The sequence below is a fragment of the Neltuma alba genome, unplaced genomic scaffold (assembly GCF_004799145.2).
Source record: "Neltuma alba isolate B1F8T4 unplaced genomic scaffold, ASM479914v2 tig00011268_pilon, whole genome shotgun sequence".
Classification (NCBI taxonomy): Eukaryota; Viridiplantae; Streptophyta; class Magnoliopsida; order Fabales; family Fabaceae; genus Neltuma; species Neltuma alba.
Window position 1 is genome coordinate 54,517 of NW_021635979.1, and position 25,136 is coordinate 79,652.

The 25,136-nt window shown below is 38.9% G+C and overlaps 4 protein-coding genes across 10 annotated transcripts; 2 read left to right on the forward strand and 2 right to left on the reverse strand.

Moving 5' to 3' along the window:
* Window positions 1-426: 426 nt before the first annotated feature.
* LOC114763257 (pentatricopeptide repeat-containing protein At4g19191, mitochondrial-like) lies at window positions 427-2,864 on the forward strand. The gene is made up of 2 exons (XM_028952878.1): window positions 427-459; window positions 624-2,864. Exons 1-2 carry the CDS (start codon window positions 427-429, stop codon window positions 2,862-2,864), a joined length of 2,274 nt encoding a protein of 757 aa, XP_028808711.1.
* Window positions 2,865-7,112: 4,248 nt separating this feature from the next.
* Window positions 7,113-12,728, forward strand: LOC114763258 (uncharacterized). Of its 6 annotated transcripts, none has more exons than XM_028952879.1 (9): window positions 7,113-7,159; window positions 8,868-8,969; window positions 9,068-10,196; window positions 10,282-10,552; window positions 10,781-10,990; window positions 11,106-11,279; window positions 11,574-11,768; window positions 11,873-11,986; window positions 12,138-12,728. In XM_028952879.1, exons 3-9 carry the CDS (start codon window positions 9,106-9,108, stop codon window positions 12,471-12,473), a joined length of 2,391 nt encoding a protein of 796 aa, XP_028808712.1. In that variant the 5' UTR covers window positions 7,113-7,159; window positions 8,868-8,969; window positions 9,068-9,105; the 3' UTR covers window positions 12,474-12,728. The 6 variants fall into 6 exon arrangements, with proteins under 6 accessions (XP_028808712.1, XP_028808717.1, XP_028808713.1 ...); XM_028952880.1 differs by having other exon boundaries at window positions 7,117-7,383; XM_028952881.1 differs by lacking the exon at window positions 7,113-7,159 and adding an exon at window positions 7,364-7,383 and having other exon boundaries at window positions 8,872-8,969.
* A 1,105-nt stretch (window positions 12,729-13,833) lies between these two features.
* LOC114763268 (probably inactive leucine-rich repeat receptor-like protein kinase At5g06940) lies at window positions 13,834-16,929 on the reverse strand. Its single transcript, XM_028952897.1, has 2 exons — window positions 14,526-16,929; window positions 13,834-14,399 (listed from the first exon to the last, which is right to left on the reverse strand). The coding sequence occupies exons 1-2, from the start codon at window positions 16,810-16,812 to the stop codon at window positions 14,032-14,034; spliced, it is 2,655 nt and encodes an 884-aa protein (XP_028808730.1). The 5' UTR covers window positions 16,813-16,929; the 3' UTR covers window positions 13,834-14,031.
* Window positions 16,930-22,778: 5,849 nt separating this feature from the next.
* Window positions 22,779-24,677, reverse strand: LOC114763264 (zinc finger A20 and AN1 domain-containing stress-associated protein 8-like). 2 transcript variants are annotated; one of them, XM_028952895.1, is made up of 3 exons: window positions 24,563-24,669; window positions 23,164-23,704; window positions 22,779-23,071 (listed from the first exon to the last, which is right to left on the reverse strand). In XM_028952895.1, the coding sequence occupies exon 2, from the start codon at window positions 23,683-23,685 to the stop codon at window positions 23,164-23,166; it is 522 nt and encodes a 173-aa protein (XP_028808728.1). In that variant the 5' UTR covers window positions 23,686-23,704; window positions 24,563-24,669; the 3' UTR covers window positions 22,779-23,071. The 2 variants fall into 2 exon arrangements, with proteins under 2 accessions (XP_028808728.1, XP_028808727.1); XM_028952894.1 differs by having other exon boundaries at window positions 22,779-23,706; window positions 24,566-24,677.
* Window positions 24,678-25,136: the final 459 nt, after the last annotated feature.

Consider the following 25,136-nt stretch of genomic DNA (forward strand, 5'->3'; position numbering starts at 1 on the left):
GACAAGTTCAAGCAGCCTATGCAGTTGAAATATTAAAAAACGATTTTTTGGGGTAGTATGTTGAGTTACGAAGACAAAACAGTATACTACTTTTTTTCCTTTTCACACGCTCTCTCATGTTTGAAAATCTAATCCCATATGTCATGAAATAAATTATAACAAAACAAAATTATGTACAGTATAATTGGTTCAATAAACGGATCTAATCTTCATAAGTACATACTGATTGTGCACGTATCAAAGAATATCCGAGTGTGTGATCGTACGGGCAGTTCCCTTGGGATTGGTAAAATGATTGTACGTTAGGCTTCGATTAAAATCCGGCTCGCGGGGGAATGGGTAGATGTGCCTGCCAGGGATATTCTTCGTTGCGCGATGTTTATCCTAAAAAGCCTGCAAATTAGTTACTGAGTTCTTATGGTTCCAATGAGGCCAGAACGTGAGTTCCAGCCTTCCAGGGTTCAAACTTTATCATTCATATTTTGGAAACTACTGCAATCAAAAGCTTCGACGAGTCAAGCTCAACACCAGAAATACATGCGTGTCCAACCGAAGAAGACACATTCGTTGAATTAAACTTGAACCAGGCAAATCTATTGCTTGTATTACTTTCGAAATCTCAGCTTCACATCAATTTAATTGCCCAAGGGTTGACAAGAAATCCTCCTCTGCTTACTCTTTTCAATATTCCGTTCCTTCCTAATGTCCTTCGACGTTTACACTCTTTATCTGTCATCTCTGCACCTCCTCTCCTACTTCACACCCATCACCTGAAACTCCTATATCACTGTGTCCCTGCTCCACCGTCTCTTCCGTGTTCGCTATTTCATTCATGCGTGGATCTTTACTCTGTGAAGAAAGTCCACGCCGCTCTTATTGTCTCGGATGCATTGTTATCTAAATCCGTTGCTTCAAAGCTCATAACCTTGTATGCTCGATTCCATGATCTGGGAAGTGTCCTTGGGATTATAAGAACTCTAAGGAAAGAGCCTGATACGATGATGTGGAATTTGGTTATTAAGACCCTGGTTGAGTTGGGACTTCCCCGCGCGGCCTTTTTATTGTACAAACAGATGAGAATAGCGGGTGTTCTCCATGATGCATTTACTTTTCCTGCAATAAACCAGGCTTTATCTGCCATCCGAAGCGATGCTGTGTTTGCAAAAATGTTCCACTGTCAAGCAATTCAAATGGGTTTGGATATTGATTTATATTTTTACAATACCATGATCGACGTCTATGTGAAATGCGGGTGCGTCACCTCTGCACGTAACTTGTTTGATGTTATGTTTCACAGAGATTTGGTTTCCTGGACATCTCTAATTTCTGGATATATTTCCGAGAGACATGTTAGTGTCGCCTCTCATTTGTTCAACAAAATGAGGACGGAATTGGAGCCGAATTCGGTGACTCTACTTGTCATGTTGCGAGCATGTTGTGCCTCTAAGACTCTGAGGGATGGAAGCCAAGTTCATGGGTATGCCATAAAGAGTGGGTTGTTAAGGGATGCTTCATTGCAAAATGCTGTTTTGAGCATGTATGCTAACACTGGGAGTACAGAATGCGTGGAAACTGTTTTCAGTGAAATTCACAGAAAAGACATTGTTTCCTGGAACATTTTGATTTCCTTTCACGGAATAAAAGGAAATATCATGGAAGTATCTCGTATTTTTAAGGAAATGCATGGTGGAGCAGATTTTTCGTGGAACATTCAGACTTTAACCCTAGTTTTATCAGCAATCGCAAAGTCTTGTAGTCTTTCTGAGGGTGAAAGCGTCCATTGCTTAGTCATAAAAACAGGACTATCTGATGATATTTTGCTGACTTCTTTGCTCGATTTTTACGCAAAATGTGGGAAATTGGAAAGATCTGTTGAATTGTTCAGAGAAATTCAATACAAGAGTAACATTGCTTGGAGTGCTATGATGTCAGGTTTTATTCAAAACGGTCATTTTATGGAGACCATAACTCTATTCCAGCAATTGCAAGCAACAAACCCTGATCCTGATCCTGTAATTTGGAGAAATCTAATTGATGCATACGCTAATCTAGGTGCTCTGAAATTAGGCAAAGGAGTTCATGGTTTCCTTGTGAAGAACTTGTTTAATGGAATTGAGGAAGACATTGCACAACTGGAAAACTCCATTTTAAACATGTACGTAAAAGGCGGTAGCATTTCTTCAGCTCGAGCATATTTTGGTAGGTTATCGAGCAAAGATGTCGTAGCATGGACAACTATGATTGAGGGGTTTGGGTCCCATGGTTTTGGCTATGAAGCCCTCAACTATTTCGCATTAATGATTGAACAAAGAGTTCAGCCAAACTCTGTCACCTTCGTAAGCTTATTATCTGCTTGCAGCCACTCTGGTCTTGTGAGTGAAGGCTGCAAAATTTACTGCACCATGAAATGGGATTTTGGTATTGAACCAGCTTTGGATCACCAGACCTGCTTCGTGGATCTTTTAGGTCGACACGGGTTGCTCAAGGAAGCCTTATCCATAATACTGAAAATGATTGTTCTGCCTGATAGCAGGATTTGGGGTGCTCTTCTAGCGTCTTCCAGAGTTTATGGAAACCAGAAAGTTGGGGAATATGCAGCAGAAAGACTTCTGGAATTAGAACCTGACAACGCTGGTTATTATACTTTGTTGAGTAATGTCAAAGCAAGTGCTGGAAGATGGGATGAAGTTGAAGAACTTAGGACAGCCATGACTGAGAAAAATCTCAAGAAGAAACCAGGCTGGAGCTGTATTGAAGTAAACGGGGTCATGCAGGGATTCACTTCAGGGGATATATCACATCCTGAAGCAGAGTATATTTATGAAACATTGAATTGTTTGGCAATTGCAACTCCTTGTGTCTAAAATACTTTTGATATTTGTTATTTGATATATGTGTATCTCCTTGAGAGTACAGGTGTTATTATGGACACACTCGACCTGCGTACCGCATGCAAAGGTGTTGCTGGGGGTTGTATTCCGGGCCGGCCCAACAAGTCATTTGTTTTTGTTTTTTGTTTTGTTTTAACCAAACAAGTCATTGTACTTGATTTGTTACTCTTTGTACTCAGTTTTATTTAGATCTTTATAAAAAAAAAAAAAGTGATTTTTCCTTCTTCCTTGTATGTTTTTCCTGGTTTTTTTGGGGGTGGGGGGAGACTTCGGACTCCCACCATGGGCTTGGCCCTTAGATCTCTGCGGATAACATGCTGTGGTTAATATTTAGCTAAATCAAAGGAGTATAATAATTAAGAATGACGATTGAATTTAAAATCAATGAGATTAAAAACACTACTGAGCTCCTTGAATCCGCGGGGTTAAGCGTAACTGAGAATAATATACAACATGGAGGTGGATGAAGAATCAGACACAGGAACCTGAGAGGGTTGGGCTTGGGCATGATATATGCCCACTGTTTTCGAGTCAGCATCTGATTACACACAACACGAATGAAGCCCCCATGTTCTCTGACCAACAAAAACTCAAAAAAAAAAAAAAAAGAAAGAAAGAAAGAAAGAAAGCGATGCTAAACTTTTTGTTTCTTTTTTTTTTTGGCCCTTTTTTAGAGAGAGAAATCACTAATACTCAGTCAAATTAAGAAAGATGGTAGATGGATCTAAATTTTAATAAAGAAGCAGCAATTACACATGCGTTGAGGCAGATCCGAAATGTTGGGACATTCAGTGTAAGAGGAAGAAGAAGCCTCATAGTTTGTGGTTTTAGTTTCAGTACTTATCACTTTGATAAGTGTTCTAAACCCATCAGATCTAAGTTGTTTATATCTGATTTGAACAGTCTAGATTTAAAATCTTTAATTAATTACTTTTAAATAAAAAATTATCTTTTAAAAAAATAATATTTAATATATTATTTTTATTTTAGATTTTATACATATTAAAATAATTATTTTAAATAAATATCAATCATCCAAATAAAATATACACAGCTAAATCTAATGAGTTTTATATGCTCACCAAAACGAAACTCCATCCCATAGTTTGAATATATATGAAAATGCAGAAGTGGTAGGATAGATACAGCTGGGAACACAGCACTCTGACACAAACCAATCAACGAGGCAATTAACTAGTGCAGTCAAATCTTTGGCTCCCACACAAAATCAAAACAACGATCCCATGGCAGGCAGGCCAGCATAGCCAGAATGACATGTCTTGCTCTCCAATACAAAATAAAAACAATAGATATGGTGTACAATAGATATAAACTGTGTCACATAAACCAAGTACAGAAAATGGAATTTGAGAATCGACAAGGCCATTTGACCCAAACAGATACTCTGTTGATTAGCACAGGAAACCCGACAGTGGCCTTTTTCGCGGCGGGATCATAAACATTAAATATAATAATAAATATATACAAAATATGGAAAAAAAAAGCTCTTGATGAGATGTGTAAGCCGGTGCCAGCAGTGCCACCGACGGTCGGCGTTACTCATCCCTTCATTTGGCGATATTCAAGGGTCCCACCGGAGATGCTTGTTTTCCAATGGTGGGATCCGCACTCTTCCATCACACCGACTGAATAATTCATTCCGTTCAAGTGATCGAGCCCCTTTTTGTCATTTCCCTGCCCTTTGTTTTATTCAACAACTGTGTTTTGGCATTCCCAAACAACATACATAGATTTTCTCCTATTATCTCCCCCTTTGAGATTTTTATTGATTTTAAAGATGTCAAATATCACCTCTATTTTTGATATAAAAGTTTTAATCTTCAATTTAATTTTAAATATAAAGTATTATTTTATTTTATTTTTTTAGCTGCCCATCTTAAAAGTTTTAGTAAGAATTTTTTTAAAACAATAACACTTACTGATTATAAATAACCAATTTAATCAATTCTTTTATCTACTTAAATTAATAAAAAATTTTGACCAGACTTAAATTAATAAATTATTAATGCCATAAAAAATTAAAATAGGTTATTCTCATTGGCGGTCAGTGTGCTGGCTATTGATGCGGACATTGTATATGCTCATACGCTATTAGAGTGCCGTTTAGCTGTCCTCTGGGAAACAAATAAAATAATTCATGTAAGGCATGGAGGAATGTTGTATTTGTGAATATAGGAGTGGCGGCCCAAAGATCATTTCATCCCACGCCGTATGCATAAGACTACATGTTTACCGATACGGATTAAGTCTAGCAAAAGAGGCTAGTCTTTTATAATGTGACCAATCAAGATTTGAATACCTGTTGGAACAGGTGCCTACGTTTAATGCCTGACGACGTCTCGAATAGAATTATATTTAATAAGAGGATACCTATACTTTAACAGAAAAAAAAAAAAAAAAGACTACATGTTCGTGCAGTCGTGCTTCCTATTTCTCACCTGCCCACCAATGTTTTCAGGCATTAAATCACAGTTTCAAGCCAGTGACCCAAATATATTTAACCAAACATCATTCAATTATTGAGTGCGTGCGTGTGTTTTTAAATCATTACCAACTTCACTTGCTGATTTTGTGATCCCCCAGCTTGAATAGCATTGATAGTCTAAAACGTAATTTCTCACTAGCTATTTTTTAATTAAATATTAGACTAGCCGATTGTTTGACAACCTTTTAGAAACACTAAAAGAAATCGAAGCATATTATTGCTTTTAAAAAGCTAATTTAAACAACCCCTGAAACGCACAGTCACAGTGGACACACGATAACCGAGAACAGGGAAAAAGGATAAATTCGCTTCTAAATCTAGGCGCTCTTTTTTTTTTTGCCTCCCTATGTTCTGAAACGGACCCTTTTGTCATTCAAGAAGTCAAGAAGGACCTGTTTGGGAGCTAAAAGCAACAATAACTGAAAGTGTAAGAGAGGACACCAAAATAGGAAACCTAACCACAAAATGAGAATGGTGTGTGGGAGTAAAGAACAGAGGCCAAGTGGAACATGACGCCTCATGTGACAAAGACGACGCAACCACAAGGCTTGGATCTTCATTCACCCCCAGCTCCTAATTAGGGCTTAACCAACACTCTTTTCTTTTTTAATCACTATATGCCATTTTCGTTGCAGGTTTGGGCCTTTCCTTTAAAGCATCCACCAAATCTAGCGCTGAAATTAGGTGTTTTGAGTGATAAAACGCGATCATTCCATTTCCAAACATTAATGTTTTTAAACTGATGCTCTTTCCGTTGGATAAGTGCTTGTTTTCCGATCGCGTTCTAGCTTCTCGTGAAAGGACAAGAGTGTTTTAAAATACTCAAAATTATTTAAGTAACATTTATTTATTTATTTTTAAAGTTCGTGGCTTCATTTGCTAATGATGTCTACAGTATCCAAGGAAGCTTAAGGGTTTAACTCTTGAGCCTTGAACTAATAACAAGACAAATTAACAGGTCTATTTGGTCATTCTAATGAATCTTGAAAAAGCAAGTGACAAACCAAATCAAATTTACTTTTGTGTGCGAGTGTGTTTGTGTGTTAATTTACCTCGTGCCCTCTTAGTTTATCCCATGTTAAAAAAAAAAAAATCAAATTCACAGTAGGATGTGTACTAAACTAAACTACTTATAAAATGTAGTACTACATTTTATAAATATACGTTGTGGATGTCATTATTGATTTAACGCACGGGTGAAAGCGGATCAAATTCGAAGGTCAACAGTTTTCCGCAAGATGGCCTATGGGGCGCTGTGTCTGTGACTCTGTGGAACATGAAGTGAGCCGAGACAAGATGCGGTCAACGACAAGACCGTAAATTCAACAAGGCCATGATGGCAGTTTAGGTATACCGGAATAAGCTTACACATAACGCGTAGAATCACCGCCAATAGCCGGTTACTTTCCGCCACCGACAGCCTTTCCCGGTAAATTTCAGTCCCCTTCCCTCCATTCCGTACAGCCACCACGTCCCTGACATCCACTCACCCTCACTTACCACCCTTCCGTTTTAAATGTCACGTTCGCGCACTCTTTGCCTCACAGCCTTGCATGCCACTGCTCGGCAGCCACACTCACACGCTTCTCTCAACTACGACCAGAGAGGGACGGGCGGAGAAAAACACGAAGCTCAATGTGCGCGAAAGCAATTCTTCAAAGGAAAGCAAATGGGTGAATTCCCAGGAGGCCAGGACCTTCTGCCATTATTAGCAGTTCTTGAAGAGTGTGCAGGGCAGCGGAAGCAGAGATAAAAGTTGTTTGTATGTTTCATATACTTTACCCCTTTCCGTTCTCTGTTTATCACAGCTTTCTGAGCGTACTCTTGCGTTCTCGGGCTGTCTTCGTGCTTTCCGTCTTCGTCCTTTTTCTGTCTGCTTCACGTGACACGTCAAGGGACTCAGATTCAGACTTGACTTCACCCCCTCCCAAACTTCGAGTTGTTCACATGCCATCTAAATTTCTATCATGATCCGCGGAACACTTGGTATCTAGATCCTGTTCTTTCTACCCTGTTTCATCATCTATGCTTGATTCTTTGTATGCAATTTGTTCGCGTTCGATATGGTGTCGTCTCTGTTCTGGAACCGGTTGTTTCTCAGGTCATGTTCGCTCTTCTTGTATGTATGCATTCTTCGCTCGGGATTCTGCTGGCGAGTTACTCTCTTGCTAGTATATATCCAATGAGCGCTCAATAACTCCGTGGTTTTTGTTTTGGTGAACGGTGATAGTCTTAAGATCTGAAAAACATTGTCTGGAGGGTCTAGTTGAATTCCGACAGCATGTGCCGCTACGAGTCATTGTGACTGAAATTTGATTCTTGTTTTTGTTCGTTAGTGGAAAGGGATGTCATGTTTGCATTCCGTTGAGTTTTAGTTTATAAGAACCATCCATTCTCTGTTCTTATGCACGCGTTGCTCCCTCAGGTTTGCATATGGACATCACACTCTGTTTCACTTACTACTGCGCAAGCCCTGTTCGTTTTTATCGGTAATTATGGAATGGAGCCCTTGCTTTGTTACTGCTGAATGAAAAATTCATCAACAGTGTTGCCGCATGTCCTGATTCATCGATTCTTTCACCAAACAATATTATTACCTTAGGCAAAGGCGCGAATTAGACGACAAGATTGCTGACACACTACTGATAATGATTGGTTCTTAAATTATTGTAATCTCTGGTTAGAATTTTGATTGGAGGGTCTTTTTTTTATTGGTTTTTCACACAAACAGTTTTCTCGACTTGCGCCATTCTTTCTTCTTTATCTTGCAGAGAACATTCAAAGCAACTTTATCAAAAAAAAAAAAAAACAAAGAACATTCAAAGCATTAAGATTTTCAGGTGTAAATAAATACACCAATGCATGATTCGTTTGCCGATACCTTTAGCTTCTCGTTGTGAGGCCCCTTTCTTTCTCTGCTCTCTTTTAAGCCGTCGATGATAGAGAACAACGCATCTCAACTATCCATGCGAATATTTTTTCTCCTTTCTGCAATTTACTTTTGAGCTCGTCTTTTACAAGTTTTGCTTTCGTAAATTGTATATGAGATATCATTTATTACAAAATTTCGCCGAATATCAATACGATGTTGCTTTCATTGCTTTAAAACTGTGTGCCATTCGAACTTCTTAGCGCCTGTTCAGGTGTCTTATATTGGTTTCTTCTGCATCCTCTGGTACTTTAACAATGCATATTTAGATAGTCATTATTTTGAAAGACTTTGCATCATTTACTTCCCTGCCTGACGTTGTAACTCGATGAATGCTCAGTTGCTTGTCTCGTTCTTCTGGCCAACTAAATAAATTGCCTGTCTTTCTACTTCAACCTGCCTCTTCATTGTTTTCCCTTTTGCCATTTCTGCCATTTACTTTGGCATGACATCAATATTTTTTAGCCAATTCTTCAAATATACCTGGTTCTTTGAGCCTTTAGCTCGTCTAGAAGAACTGATGAAGGCATTCTATGCGCAGGTAGACCTGACCGGGCCCTCTATCTCCGATATAGCGGCTGATAGAGGTTCTCTCTGTAGTGTACCTTAATGGTCGTGCGAGCACCATCGTAGGAATTGGGAAGTAAGTAAACTTACACATCTCAGGAATTGAGAATTTCCTTCTGCTCTAGTGGCTTTGCGAAGATTAGTTAATGCTGTATTTTTTTCCCTTTGGTACAGCTTCTTCATTTGACTGATGGTTGAAGAGATCTGAAAGTATGAAAGAAATTGACAAAAGAAAAGCTTCAAGGAATAGTCAGGCAAAGAGTTCTAGAAGAACTGAAAGGAGAGAGAATAAAGTGCGCCAAGATAATTCATCCAAAACTGAGAATGTAAAAGAAACTGAATCAAAGATTAAGCCAACAGTAAAGAATTTTGTAAATGATTCAAACACGGTTTCAGAGGCTTCCGAAACTTATGAAAGCTTGGTTATACATTATGTAGATGATGTCAGCAGGTCTGAGGAGGCCCCTGTCGAGGTGAAAGATAATGAAACGGTTCCCAAAGAAAACAAGAACGATGTACTTCATGATCATTCTAGTGATATGGAGAAAGAGCAGAAGGAAGGTAATGAAGAGGGTTCAGATACTGAGACAGTGAAGGATTCGGTATCATCCCAAGGAGATTCTATCATGGTTGAGGATGAAAAAGTAGAAAGAATTTCAAGAGATCCTAGAACTAAGGTAAAAGTGATTTCCTCGGAAGGTAATCACAGGTCAAGGGAGAGAACTAACAGAAGGGAAAATACAGTGCAGATGAAGGTATCAAGTAATAGCAATCAGAAAAAACCTGGAAATTCAAATAGAGGGCATGCTGGAGTTACCAGCAAAAATAACTCCTTGCATAACAAGACTGCAAAATTTCCTGCAAAACCTTCGTCAGAATCTTCTGAAGGAGTTGATGAAAAACCTGTTCAAGAGATCAAGGAACTTGATGTCCTGGATGGAACCTCAAATGGTACTCACAGTTTAGCAAGCGAAGATGAAAGTGATGAAAAAGCTGAAGCCCAAGAAAATGGTGAACATGAGGAGGTGGCAGCTTTGGAATCAAGAATTGAGGAAATGGAGTTCAGAATTGAAAAACTTGAGGAGGAGCTGAGGGAAGTTGCTGCTCTTGAAATATCACTTTATTCTGTTGTCCCGGAGCATGGAAGCTCAGCACACAAGGTGCACACACCTGCTCGGCGTCTTTCCAGACTCTACATTCATGCTTGTAAGCATTGGACCCAAGACACGCGAGCTACAATTGCTAGGAATGCTGTTTCCGGCCTTGTTTTGGTTGCCAAGTCTTGTGGTAATGATGTTTCAAGGTACATGCTTTATGAAAGTTGTCATGTACCTCTATTGACTATGAACAACAAACATTGACTGTTCTGCTCTTGATGTGTTATTTAGGTTAAGTTTCTGGCTGTCAAATACCATTGCACTGAGGGAAATAATTTCACAAACATTTGGGAATTCATGTCAGTCTAGCCCCCTTAGGCGGCTGGCTGAGTCAAATGGGAAGCCTAACGCACCAAAATGGAAAGGGAACTCCAATAGTAAACACATGAATGGCCTTCTGCAGCTGGCCGAAGATTGGCAGGATACAGGAACCTTCACATCTGCATTAGAAAAAGTAGAATCTTGGGTGTTCTCTCGAATAGTGGAGTCAGTGTGGTGGCAGGTATAACTCTAGTCTCTTCTCTTTATGTTATTCTTACTGCCTGTTTAATGGGGACGGGTATGTTTTGTATTCCGGCCATCTTATAATATACCAATGGCTAAGTTATATGCGGAGATCATGGTGGAACCCTGTTCTGCCAAATTCATTTCATGTGTCATGGAAAGCCATGTAAGGTTGATCTGTGGTCTCATTATTCTCTGTAAGCTGAGAAACATCATGTATTTTCAGGCTTTGACTCCATACATGCAGCCTCCAGTCAGGAATTCCTCTGCAAATGGATCCACTTGGAGGTTGTTGGGACCTTCCTTGGGTGATCAGAAGCAAGGAAGCTTTTCCATCAATCTTTGGAGAAATGCCTTTCAAGATGCTTTTCAAGGACTTTGTCCTGTTCGAGCAGCAGGGCACGAGTGTGGTTGTTTGCCTGTACTGGCTAGAATGGTGTGTTTTCATCAGTACTTTGTTTTTATTGTTTGTTGGAAATAATTTAAATTTCCCTTTCTCTGGCTCCGAAGGTTTGTTAATCTTTATCTTTGAATTTAAATTCTTTTTCCAGGTCATGGAACAGTGCATAGGCAGACTAGATGTTGCAATGTTCAATGCTATACTGCGGGAGTCAGTCCACGAGATTCCAACTGATCCTGTATCAGACCCTATTGTGGATTCAAAGGTTCTGCCAATTCCAGCTGGAGATTTAAGCTTTGGGTCTGGTGCACAACTTAAAAATTCTGTGCGTTCCTTTTTCTTGCAACTTCTTGTTTCCATACATTATTTGAACATTGTGTTGAATCATAATGGGAAATTATGAGAAGAAACAAAATTTGGGGGGTCATAAAGATATATATAACTATTATTAATACCAGCTATGAATTTTTTCAGAAGCCATGAAGATATGAACAATACAACTCACATCAAATTGTGTTTACATGGAAAAACGAATCAAGTTTCGTATAATGTGGATTTCTTATCCCAGAATTTAAGCCTATAAGAATTCTAGTTTGACGAAGAGCTAACTGAAATGCAGGTAGGAAATTGGTCTCGATGGCTTACTGACATGTTTGGGATGGATGCTGAAACCTGTGCACCTGAAGATGAGAACTGTGAACATGACAGGCGGGGTGGAGATGGTGAACCTCAATCTTTTCCTCTCCTGAACGATTTGAGTGACCTCCTTATGCTCCCAAAAGACATGCTTATGGACAGACATGTCAGACAAGAGGTTCCTATGAACTAATTCTACTGTTCATAGAAGGACATTACCTTAGCTTTTTCTTTTGCTTGCGAGCTCACTTCCCCTCACTTCATTATATTTATGCCACACAGGTCTGTCCATCTATTAGTCTTCCATTGGTTAAACGGATACTCTGCAACTTCACTCCGGACGAGTTCTGTCCAGACCCTGTTCCTGGTGCCGTCTTAGAAGCGCTGAATGCCGAGGTATGATCTACGCTTCTTTCCTGTTTAGGCTATGTTTTTGGCGGAGGGCTGTTCATATACTATCTTTTTACTCGACAGCACTGCATATATCTTGCGCTGTGGAAGTGTTAAGACGAAGTTGTTGAATATATTATTGAATTTGGTGTTTTAGTTTATTGCGGAGAGAAGATTGTCAGGAGACTCAACCAGAAGTTTCCCATATGCTGCTGCTCCAGTTGTGTATAGCCCTCCTTCCTCAGCTAATGTGGCAGAGAAAGTTGGAGACGCAGGAGGCAAGTCTCACTTGGCAAGAAATGCGTCAGCTGTTCAGCGGAGAGGCTATACGAGTGATGAGGAATTGGAGGAACTGGAATCTCCTCTTACATCCATCATTGATAAACTGCCTTCATTTCCATCAGCTCATGGACAAGACAAGCCCAATGAACTAAACACTCGCACCAGCACCAATGCTAGATACCAGCTCCTTCGTCAAGTCTGGTCCACGTGAAATGTGCAGAAAAGATATTTTGGGGGGGGGGGGGGGAAAAGAATAGAAAGATTCTAGATGACTGAAAATCTCGAGTTATAATAATCCGACTTAAGCCGGTATATATGATCAGGTCCTGTGTAGCGTAGCGTTGAATCATTTTTACTGTTTACCAAAGAGTCTGTTATGAAAAAACAGTGCACAGAAACCTTATATAATGTTTGAGGTTACTGTTTCTTTGCTTCTTGGTTGGAATTAAAATGGGTTTGAAGAAAGATAAAAGATGAGGGGCATTATTTGTAGCTCGTGTGTTTTCTAATCTGGACTTTATATTTAAATTGAAAATATACTCATCTTTCTAATGTGTAAAATATATTAAAATTTGTGAGGAGATATTGAAGGATTAAAGATGAAATTGTACAGATGTGAAAAATTCAACAGAGCGGAGAGAATGAAAAGGATTGCATGGATGTTAGAAGGATAATCTCCTTTCTAATTAATATTTGCAACGCAGTGGTTGGATTTTTTTTTTAGTGCTTGTTTGGAACCATTTAATATAAGTATTTATAAGCATATTTACATAAATTAAGATATAACGTCCCTTTTGAAAATTCCTATCATCATTCTAAATAAACTCTTACTCCATGCTTCAAAGTAAGATAATAGTACCATGTCAAAAAGACTACGATTTCGATAGACGTGTAATTATTTGTATAAAAAGTGTATTTTATGTTTTAAATGGGTATGCATTATCAATCCCGCCATCCATGGCCAGTTTAGGTGTCGTTCTTGCTCCTAAAATAACCGCTAGAAATATAGGTGAAGCGTAATACAAGTTGATTAGACATCACTAGGCCATAATTGAGAAAGAACACCATCATTATAGTTCTATAATGTCTCAAAGTTACCTATTGTCATGATACCTTCGATCTGGTTAATATTTAAAATCATTTCGTTTTTACTCAACATGCCTTCTTTTCTTCATGGAATCCAGGCGCAAAGTCTATTCGACCAAGTTGAATTCACAGGCTGGATTCCATATTTCAAAGAACATTTCAAAAATAAAAGAATACATACTTAATCAACGCGACTTCGAAAAGTTCTATGAAGAAAATATCTAGTTTGGAAGAAATACGCTAGATAATATGCTCAAATCCTAGTTGTGCTAAAAGGAAAGAGTTGAACTCGAAAGCTTGGAAATTTATTCTTATTAAAAAAACCGCGAGATGATCATGTTTCCAACGTCATAAAAGGGGCGAAATTTGTCTTGATGCTCTGTTTTTCTAACACCCTACGCTCACTAATTGTCCTCCCCTCCCACAATCTTCTTCTGCGACCGCTTCATCGTGAATTGATGCCTGACAAACGACAATCATTGACATTCGATATCGGAAGGATTTCGTGTATATATCAGTGGTCAAAACCCTAAAACAGAACCCGATACAAAACACGAATATCGTCGTCACCTTAACATTCTGTTACCACAAATCATCATCAGATATCAAAAACAGCTTACAAAAATAAAACTGCATTTACATACAAAAGATTCAACGAAAAATCGACCCTCAGGGTTACGATTTCATATTGGAATCGAGGGTTCCTCATTCGAATCCTGAGAATTTGCAGCGATGGTTTGTGACTCAAGGAACTGAAGAGCTCGAACAACTTCTACCATCGATGGTCTTTTTTCAGGCACCACGGAAGTGCAACGAAGAGCGATTTCCAGAGCTCCAATCATTTCTCGCTGACTGGAATGTGATATTTTGGGATCAAGTACTTGATGCATCCCATCAGTGATGTTCACTCTCCTTCGAACCCACTTCACTATGTCAAGAGATTCTGTTGATATTGTTTGCTCTGCTTGCTTCCCAGTCACAAGCTCTAGCAATAAAACACCATAGCTGTATATGTCCAATTCTTCAGTTGGTTTCTTACTGTACCCATATTCTGCAATAAACAACCACCCCTTCTATAAAGTTAATATCTTTGTGATCTAAACCTTTAGTTTGCCATCCAAAACTAACCCATTTTATAAGAAATTAATAACGGCTTTAGCGTAGTAAGTTGTCATACCTGGAGCATTATAGCAGGAAGATGCTGCTTCAGAAGCAACAGTTGACTGAAATGCGGCTTCTCCCACGATTCGATCAAGAGCGAAATCTGTGAGTTTCGGCTCAAAGTTTGAATCCAGCAGAACGTTCCTGGACTTAACGTTTCTGTGAAGCAAGTGAGGAACATAGTCATTGTGAAGATAAGCTAGTGCTTGAGCGACTCTGATGGCAATCCTCAATCTTGCCTCCCACTGCAACTCAAAATCCTCACGGGAAATCAAGTCCCCTAAGCTTCCTTCTCGCAAGTACTCATAAATGAGAAAGATTGACTCATCAGAATGGCAAAACCCCAGGATTTTAACAACATTCTTATGCCTAATCTTAGCCAATGTCTTGACCTCAGCTTTCAAACTTTTTGACGTCTGGTTGCCAAAATTGACTAGCTTCTTTACGGCCACTTGTTCACCGCTAGGTAAACTCACAACATAAACTTTGCCAAAAACACCCCCATTTCCAATCAAGCTTTTCTCATCCATTCCTATAAGCAGATCTTGCTCAGTAATTCTAAGGGGATAGAAGAACACTGAGCGCCAAAATCCTATTTGATTCCTCTTGCTAAACTTCCTATACAAAATAAATCCACCAACAAACACCGCAGTTCCCACAACGAATGCTACAGAGATAAGGGCACATGCCAGCGGAGTGAGACCTCCGGAATGGTCTCTTGGAGGGTCATCAGAACAGGAAGTGGGTAATCCAGGGCCACAAAGTTCAGGGTTTCCTTCCAAAAATGAAGCAGGAAGACCAGAAATCAGGGAATAAGGTACCTTGCCAGATAGCTGATTGAAGGACACATTGAAAAGAGCAAGCTTTAAATTTTGAAGTCCTAGTGGTATTGAGCCTGTGAGATTGTTAGCTGAAAGATCAAGGTAAGTTAGCACTGGCAAGTCAGCAAGGGAAGGAGGGATTTGTCCGGTAAGACTATTGTCTGCTAGAGACAATGAAACCAGTTTCCTGCATTTGGTCAGCTCTGGGATTGGACCAGAAAGGGAATTGTGAGAGAGATTCACAATACTCATAACAGGGGAATCACAGAAGTTTACAGGAAGTTCTCCGTAGAAACGATTGAGAGACGCAGAGAATCTGTATAAGCTCTTGACCAACCCAAGACTCCGAGGAATTTTACCAGCAAAGCTGTTATTGTCAAGCTGAACTTGCTCCAACTGAACAGCTCCCGATATGGATTCAGGTATTTGTCCTGAGAATCTGTTGTTTTCAGCTCTAATGAGCTTAACTTTAGGTAATGACCATAACGAAGAAGGGAAGTCTCCAGTTAACTCGTTGTTCTGAACTTGAAATCTCTCAAGATTCTTACATTCACCAATGGTGTTGGGCATTGAACCACTGAAAATATTTGTATGGAGACTGAGATTTATGAGACCTTTTGCATTACAAACGCCATTTGGTAGTGACCCCGAAAGCTTGTTCTGTGAAACATCAAAGGACACCAGGTTCTTGAGAGAAGACACCAGACCCTGAGAAATCTCACCGGTTAGATTGTTCTGGGAGAGGTCTAAATGGGTCAAACTACGCAGGTTCGCAAAAGAATCCGGAATTTCACCCTGAAAACCAGAACTTTGCAACAGAAGTTGCCTGAGACTTCCAAGTTCGCCCATACCCTCTGGAATCTCACTTTCCAAGTATGGATTTTCAGACAAGTCAAGAACGGCAAGCTTAGTTAAATTCACGAAGATAGCAGGCACATCACCTGATAGTAGGTTACTTCCCATGTTAAGGACTTCGAGATTCTTCAGGGAGCCCAAGCTTTCTGGGATATTTCCTTCGATGTGATTTCTGCTGAAATCAAGCACTCTCAATGAACCAAACTGAGAAATCTGCATTGGGATGGTTCCCCATATGAGATTATTACTGAGATTCAAAGTCTGTAACGAACTACACTGAGAAAGATGGAGAGGGATGGGCTGGTTGAATAAATTATCAGCAAGATTGAGGTATGACAGATTTGGAAGATCACATATCGAAGACGAGAGGTCCCCAGAAAGGTTCAAGTTTTGAAGATTAATGGACGTGACAGAGAGGGAAGGAGAAGTGGAGGAGCAGGCGATTCCGGTCCAGTTACAGTAGTGAGTGGAGGAAGTATTGGACCAGCTTGACAGAGCCTTCCTAGAGTCTTCAATGGAGGCCTTGAAGGAGAGAAGGATATCCGCCTCTGATGACGAAGATGAACCAAGATTGAACGTTGTGAAGGTCACAGAGAGAAGGAACAGGTATATACAGGATGTAGCCATTAGCTAGGTGTCTGGAAGCAAGAGGGCTTGCTCTGTGTTGTCTTCAATGCTTTCCTTTGTATATATCAGTGAGTTGCGAGTGTGACGGGATTGGTATTAATGAACGTCGATGATGGACCAAGAGGAAAAGGGTTTACGTGCGATAACTCATCATAGCTAATGGGAATTTTGTCATGAAAAAATTATCCAAAAAAAAAAAAACTTTTTTTCTTAAAAGAAAACTCCAACATATCATATTTCATCGTGTTTTCACCTTTTTGTAAGACAGTACAAGCATTGATGCGTGCCTGCCGAGTTCCTTCTCTGCATTTCCAGTTTGTTACCCACCAATGCTTTATTGTTTTTGGCCCTGGTTTTCACTTTAATAGTATGTTTATCGATAATTACTTCTACCAAATCTCTCCAAAAGAGAACCAAGCCAACACAGCATCAGCACAGAATCCATCCACCCATTGACCCTAGAAGAGAAGAGGATCGGGGATATGGGTTTTTCAACGCTGAAAATAGAATCCTAAGAAGATAAAAACAAAGTATGGGGTTCACTCAGGATTTGACATTCCACCACCCAAGCAGAAACCTTATTAAGGAGGGAAATAAATTCAATGTACCTCACTGCATTAAATTGAAGACGGATGATGTTTGGCATGTTGGGGAGATCCCAAAATCCATGGCTCGAAGGTCACATGGCCATTTTGTCAACTTCTGTCCCGAGATGGGGTCTTCCCCATTGACTGTCAGAAATCAGACGGTTTACATCTCCGAGGATTTCCCGTTAAGGATTAAAAATTATGAAACACATAAATTAATTAATATCTATATCCAAGACAAGAATATGTGGATTAAAAATTGAAGAGTGGGTTTCTCACTCATCAGATGCCCCATGATTTTATACTCGATGAACCCAACTTGTCGAATTCCGATACCGGTAGCTGATTAAATAATTGAATCCATACTGTTCTTATGAACAGTTTAATCAGTTAATCAGTTGAGTATAACGAGGGCTACATAAAGGGGTGACTCGAATGTCTTCCACTCCTTTTTTCTTTGCATTATAATATCCATCGGATGACATTGTTTAATGTGTGAGAATCCGGAGACACAAATCTGCCCTCTTGAAAATTATAATAATCCGAAACATATAAAAATAAACAAATGGGTGTGTTTTACCTGCTCCGTTTCTCAATTGATTCCTTTCTTTTTCTTTCCCTCTCTGAGTCTCATTCAGCAGATTAAAGAATTCTGCCCAACTAAATCTCGACTGAGAACAAAAATAAAAGACAAAAATTGTAATGTACAAAAAGTAACATGCAAATAATTATGTCTTTGAAATCCATTTTTTTTATTAAAAAAACAAAAAACTGTAATGGTTCATTTGTTTAACTTTTAAGATGTGATGATAATTTCTTCCATTTATTATCAAAATAATTGAAATGGAATTTTGCAGGACATTTATAGTATTTGCTTGAAAGAGAGCGTCTTTGTCAATAATATGCTTTCCGACTTTCAATTGCTAACAAGTTTTGTGAGCCACAGTGCTCACAACAAGCATAAAGAACCTAGAGATTTATAAAAATGCTCCTAGAAAAATTTGAATACTTTAAAAGTAAAAAGCCGTTTTCTGTTTTTTTTTTTTTTTCAAACAAGTGATGTGAAACTACATGAACTTTAAGGAATCCAAATTGAAAAGCTGTATGGAGATTGTAAACGAAGGGGTGGAAAGGAGTGAAAAAAGCGAGGTTAGCGTCTCGTGAGCAAGTTTGATAAACGACAATCGCATTACCTGCCAAAACTCCACCTCGCTCGTGCCTATGCCCAAGACTTTTTGGGAACTTGCACATATCACTAAGAATAATACTAAAATACAATCGCTTTTTATTATGATACTTAATTATTAAAACAATTAATAATAACAATAACAATATTAGTGATATCTGCTTCATTTATTAGTCATGAGCACCAAATGTCAATGGCTTTGGTCACAAGCGAAGGCCTCTGATATGTATTCAGGATCGGCATCGGCATAGCAACAACAGTAATAATGGAAATTTGGAAATGTCCCTTGCACATACAATACAACCACGGACTCGTACATTATTGTTATTCATTGTGCTTATGGACCACATTTTATTTATTTTTATTTATTTTTTTCCGTTTCATCTCCATACGGTAATAATACTTCCAGGTGAAATTAATGTCCAGATTATCACCCCAAAAAAAAAACAGGGGAAGGGAATGAATAAGTAAACAGGGTTTAGCTTTCTCTGGCAAAAGAGGATATGGCACCTAAAAAAGTTCTTGGAACGCATCAAAGTGAACCCAGGTTTTAGTTTGGTCCTGAAAAGTGCAGCTACATTAAAATTATAACCTTTTTGAAGGATTTCTATCAACTTCAACTGTACAACGTCACGAGGCTCGTCTCCCTTTTTCATTTTCAGAACTTTCCCATCCGAACACGTACCTCAGAAACAACGCCTTTAATTTTTTTTCCCTGTATGAGTTTCCAGGAATAATTGCTGTAGATGAGAGGGGTTGTTGAATGTGATTATGGGAGGATTTTCTACAAAGTTGACTTTATTTACGTACCGTTTGACCTTTAGCTGTAAAGATGTAAAAAGATGTGAAGGACCACAATTATTATTACTGGCACTGGAAAAATGGGTGAAAATGAAAAAAAAAAAAATCTAAAAGACCTGCAGCATCTGAAATCTTTTAGATTCTTCTGGGAGAGAACAGTGACTGAGCGCTCTGAAGCACCCCAAAACCGGAACGAATGAATGAACTAGAGAGAAGGTGAAACGACTTAAGCATGATTAACATTAATTAACATTAAGTGGTTATATACGTTTATCAACCATTAGTTGGGTTTGGTGCCCATTTAATCAACATCCTTGACTTTGCTTTGAAACGTACTCGTCACGAAGGAATGAGGAGTAATTAATTAGATGGATAAGATATGCCATGTTGCTGCATAATCACTGCTAAATCGTGAGCCATAATCAGTCAGGAGAGGACCAGTCAAGAAAGTCAGATCCGTGTTTATTTAATCTTGTAAATAAATAAATATGTTTAAAGTAGTAATGAAGAGTGAGGAGAGCAGAAGAATAAGTAGAAAAAAGTACTGGGAGGAAAAAGAATATATCGGTTAGCTGTATGCAATGAGACAAAGCTTTATGGCTCATCGATCATGGCGGTCAAAGGCATCAAGCGATGCGTGCGCTTTGGAGAATCATGATTTTCAATGCCACCGACTGATAAAGGCGTCTCTATCACTTAGATTATGCTTTTATCTCCCTTTTTTTTCAATTAAGATGTTCCATTAAGTATTAACCTACCTATAGTTAGTTTTGGCTCTTCCTCAATAGTGCTCAATGCTGGTAAATACAGTTCCTCTAAGAGTTAAGAGAGGCATGGAAATTTTAAGGAGAAAAATCTGCACAGATGCTGTTAGAGATAAGGGGGTATATTTCCCGAGTGATTAAATTTTAGGAAAAAAACAGAGTGGACATGATGCGGTTTTGGCACATTTCACACTGGCCATTGGGGAAATCTGAACAAAGGCATATTCCAATACTTTCGAGAGTCAACTTTACAATGAGCAAAAAGGTCAAATTTTGGAGCATCCAAGAGGAAAAGAGATGCCAAGGACAGCATCAAGAGTTATTTTATTCGTGTCACGAAGATGATAATTTATAAAAGCAGTAGTAGCATTTTCAATACGTTGTGAATTGTGATTCAGATTTGGGGGAGTAGAAACAAAGAGGGCATGGGTGTCTGTGCTGCTCTCTTTGTTAGCAAAAAATATTCGCCAAGACCCAAAATCACAGATGGGATATGAGAACCCACGTAATGAGGGCGACATCTTTTTGTCTTTTAATACAGAAACGGGACACAAGATCGTGGGTGTGAGCAAAGGGCAAGCTTATTGTCAAACACCACTTATTACTCCGAAGAAAGACATGAGGACTAGGGTCCATAATAATGATACTAATAATAATACTTATTCCTATAGCTCGGCTTCATCAATTTTGGTTATGCCAACACGTTTGCTGGGGACGGGGGAGGGGTGGGGTCGTTTCGTTTCAGCTTCATGTTGCTATACTGGCCCCTATTTATATAAGTTGTGAAGTGCGTTACATTGCACAATGCACACATCCAACCTTCGAATTTGTAGAGTAAAACGGAGAAGAAAATCAACCCCAGCTTCTTTTGCTGCCTTGCCTTTCCACCTTTCTCCTCTTTTGTCCGAATACGATGGCCATGGTTGCTTAGTTACATGAAAAAGCTTACCAACCGAGTCAGTCAAACTCACGAGATTAAAACTCCATAGCCAAATAGGGAAAAAGGGCAGGGCCAAGGACTACAACTTTCAGTAGGATTAGGATGCAAATAAGCAGACCGAAACAATTAGATTTAGCCCTTTCAAACTCATCCTCCAGTTGTCGTCGAAGGAGCGTAGCTGAGAATATCGGGATAGGACCCAAATTCGTATCCCCACGCAACAACATCTGTACGTATCGGAGCCCTTAATGGACATATTTTAAGAATAGAACCGCTTATGCAGCCATCAATCACAATTTTATTTTGGCAAGAATCCCATCGTATTTTTAGCCAAGAAAAGAAGCCATAGCTGCACACACCTGTCTGAAAGCATGAGTTTGACGACCAAGGCTCCAGAAGAACAGAACATCTCCCACGAAACTTACCCGTGATCAGTGTGGGCAAAATTCGGGTAAATGAATTTAATAAGGATGCGATTCTCTAATCAAGAAATGAGAGATGCAGTTGCTCAGGTCAAGAAATGGCTAAAATCACATGTCTGTCCACCGGAAGCAAGACGTCTAAGATGTTTAGATATCTTTAAAAGTGTTTTTTAAAAATATTTTTTTTGTATAAATCAAGACGAATTCCTTTACATATTTATTTCGTATAACATACAATCACTTCTAAAATCATGATTTGATTTCATCCAAACACTTTTTTAATGTATAACAACTTCGATAAAAAGAGCTCAATAAGAACACATCCAACTGTGTGCGCCACAGCATTCCGTTCCGTCCTCTTGTCAACAAAAAAAACGGATAATGACGGCCCAACGGCGGTGCGAATGCTACAGAAAAGAAAACTCGATTAAATATATCGCCAAATGCCAGTAGCAACTTCAACGCAACTGCTCGGAGACAAACAGATCCTTAATGTTCCGATATGCCCCAATGACAAATTGAACACTTTGAAACAACGTTATATCAAATAACCACAACCAAAAACAATCAAAACAATAGCCAACAGGTATTCAAATCATGGCAATGAACCATGACAATCACGTTATTGTTTGTTACTTTCTAGTCACACGTCACACGATGATATCAGCCCCTCTGGCATCGTTTGTTAAATCTTATCTCTACACAAGATCCAACTTTTTAGATCTCTGACTCTGTACCTAGATATCTCACAGACTTTTCAAATCTCAATACTTGAGAATTTTAGGATTTCGCGCATTAAACACTTACACATAGCTTCGGTCTTAAATCCATTACAAGATAACCCAAAATAGAAAAGCAGGCCATAGGCGCCCTCTCTCAGCCACGTTTAACTTAAAACACTGCCCCAACTTTTGGAAGGCCAGCAGTATTAGATCCACGATAGTGTTAGAAGGCCAAAACTATCAAATAAACAAAAGCATCCTCCCCAACAGCCAACTGAATTGATTTTGTATCTGAACTCATAACCTCAACATATATCAAACACAGGGACAATAGTTATGAGTGAAGAGAAGCATCCTCTACCGATGAAGAAATAACACTCTAAACAAAATCAATGTGCACATAGATTCAACTATGCAACATGCAATCAGATAAAGTAAGACACATTATTAAATATATTTCTTTAAAAAATACCTAAGGCTCATATGACGTGGACTAAAGACAAATATACCTTGCTACGACAGAGTCCAACCCACAGCCTCCAACTTTGGAAGAACACATAAGAGCGCATAATAGGGTAAATAAGTATTATTTAAACAGCCTCAAACTTCAAAACACACACATAGATAAGTAATAAATAGCATTCATGCACCAAAATAATGCAAGCCAAACAAGGAAATCCATTTACAGAATGACCCATCGGTGTCCTTCAACTAGCACAAACATTCAAGCAACAGCTAGCTAGCAAGTGAATCTTTGCCAATCAACCCATAACACGGATATTCCCCAGTGAGGTCCTTGTTGCCGTGACATTGATCATTAAAATCACTAGAGGACGCCTGAAAAAGTCAAGAAGCCAACATATATGAAGACATGTTGATAAAAAGGGAAGCATCAAGCTATATCCATTTGACTTCAGTTTAGTGCATGCCTAGATTTTGTCAAGCTTTTCTGCCTTAACTACAGGGTTGGCTTTGGCTATAGCATCCTGACCAACGGTCCGATAATCAAAAGGGCAATTGTGTTTGTCAGAATAGCGATGTGTTGGACAGAAAATGTTCCCACATTTGCAGCTAAAACCAGTTAATCCAACACGCTTCCGGCAAGTTGTACATCTGCTGGGACCAGCCTTGACTTTCATCTCTAAACTCTCACTAGAGGATGAATCCTGACAAATTTCTGCATGTATTGTCTTGACCTCCATAGTTCCGATTTGTACATCAGTAGAACATGCAGTTGCAGCCTCTTTCCCACTGCCGCTGCTAGAGCTGCCATTCACAATGTTTTCAACTGATGATGCAGCTAGTTTGGCCTGATCCTGCTTCAGCAGCATATCCTTGTAACATTTGGAGCACATATTCATGGTAGCAGCTCTGCCAAAGAAGCCACAATTGTTAATACAAAGAATGGTGCGATCTGGTGCCTGGCATCCTGTCTGATCGTGAGACTCCATTAATTTTTTTTTTTACCACCTGCAAGTAAAGCACCTCACCATCTTTTAAGAAGATATACAAAAGCAAAAGAAAGATATTCCCTCACAATATGCAGTAAGTAAGAACTATGCCTCACAACAAGGGTTTACATTAACACAGCAAAATAAACTTGTACGCAACGGATAGCAGCATAAAGCGAACATAAATATCCCCACAAAAACTACAACTAAATGCGTTATCACCCTCAAACGCGGACGTGTAGCCCCAGCCACCCTCCAAATTCTTTCCCTTCGCTTAATGCTGATCGTTGGCCCAAAACAAAATTCGATTATAAGAATTACAGTACTGTAAAATTACACACAGACGCATACGCTAAAGAACTCAATAAACAAGCAGTATTTGCTCAAAATTGAAACACGCAAACAAAACTTATCAATCAAGATAAGCAAGCCTCTGTCGAAGAGTTACATAAGCGAAGTATACAACCAGGTTGGCAGAAATTTCCGACCGAATAAGGGAAGTGAGAAAACCCATCGACAACTTCGTTTTCTGTCGTTATAGGGTATACCCGAGAACCAAAATGCCATAAAATTGACCCCAGCCAAAAACCAGAATTAAGAAACCCGAAATACCAACTCATCCAAAATGATTAAACTGGGAAAGAGGGGGCTTCCACCAGTAGGCCAATCGATCAGTAGACAAAAATTAATTAAATTACCAAACAGTAGAGAGCAGTAAATCAGAAAAAGGGAAAAATCAATGGAAACATGACACTCCCACCAGTCTACTAGGGTTCCACGATTCACACAATCAGACAAGGTAATCAAGTCTCCAGATATTAGCAGATGAATAAGAAGATAAATTTGATAAAACGCCACAAAATAAAAGATCAAATACCTATAAAGGGGAATGAAAATAGTTATGGAAATCGAACACCAGACACCAGAACCACGCCAAACGCAGCAGCAGAGGCAGAGGCAGAGGCAACGGAGCGATAAAAAGAGAAAAACGTAGAAGGGTCGGCACTCCCTGTTTTGAATCGACTCTTATCTGCCAGTTGCGTAGTCGGTGATTATTGATAAAACGCCCTTCTAATTGCTCTTAATTACTGGTTTGCCGCCTTTTTCTCTTTTCTTTTTACCTTTCTTTTAATATTCACCCAGTTCAAATATACTCTTTTTGTCTTATTTATAGAATGGGAAAAAGATTTTTTTTGTCATATTTATAACTTATTTTATTAAATTTTCAGTGTGAATATACTATTTTATTCTTTATTTGTTATGATATAATTAGCTATCTTTTTTAAAATATGTGTATATTAAATATGGGCAAAATTAAAAAAATTGTTATATTTTAATAGAATAGTTAATGTATTTTAAGGTTTTTTTGTCTATATAAACTATTTTGAAAATACTTTATAAATAGGACTAGAAGAGTAAATATATTTTTTTCCAACTGTTAAATATAAATG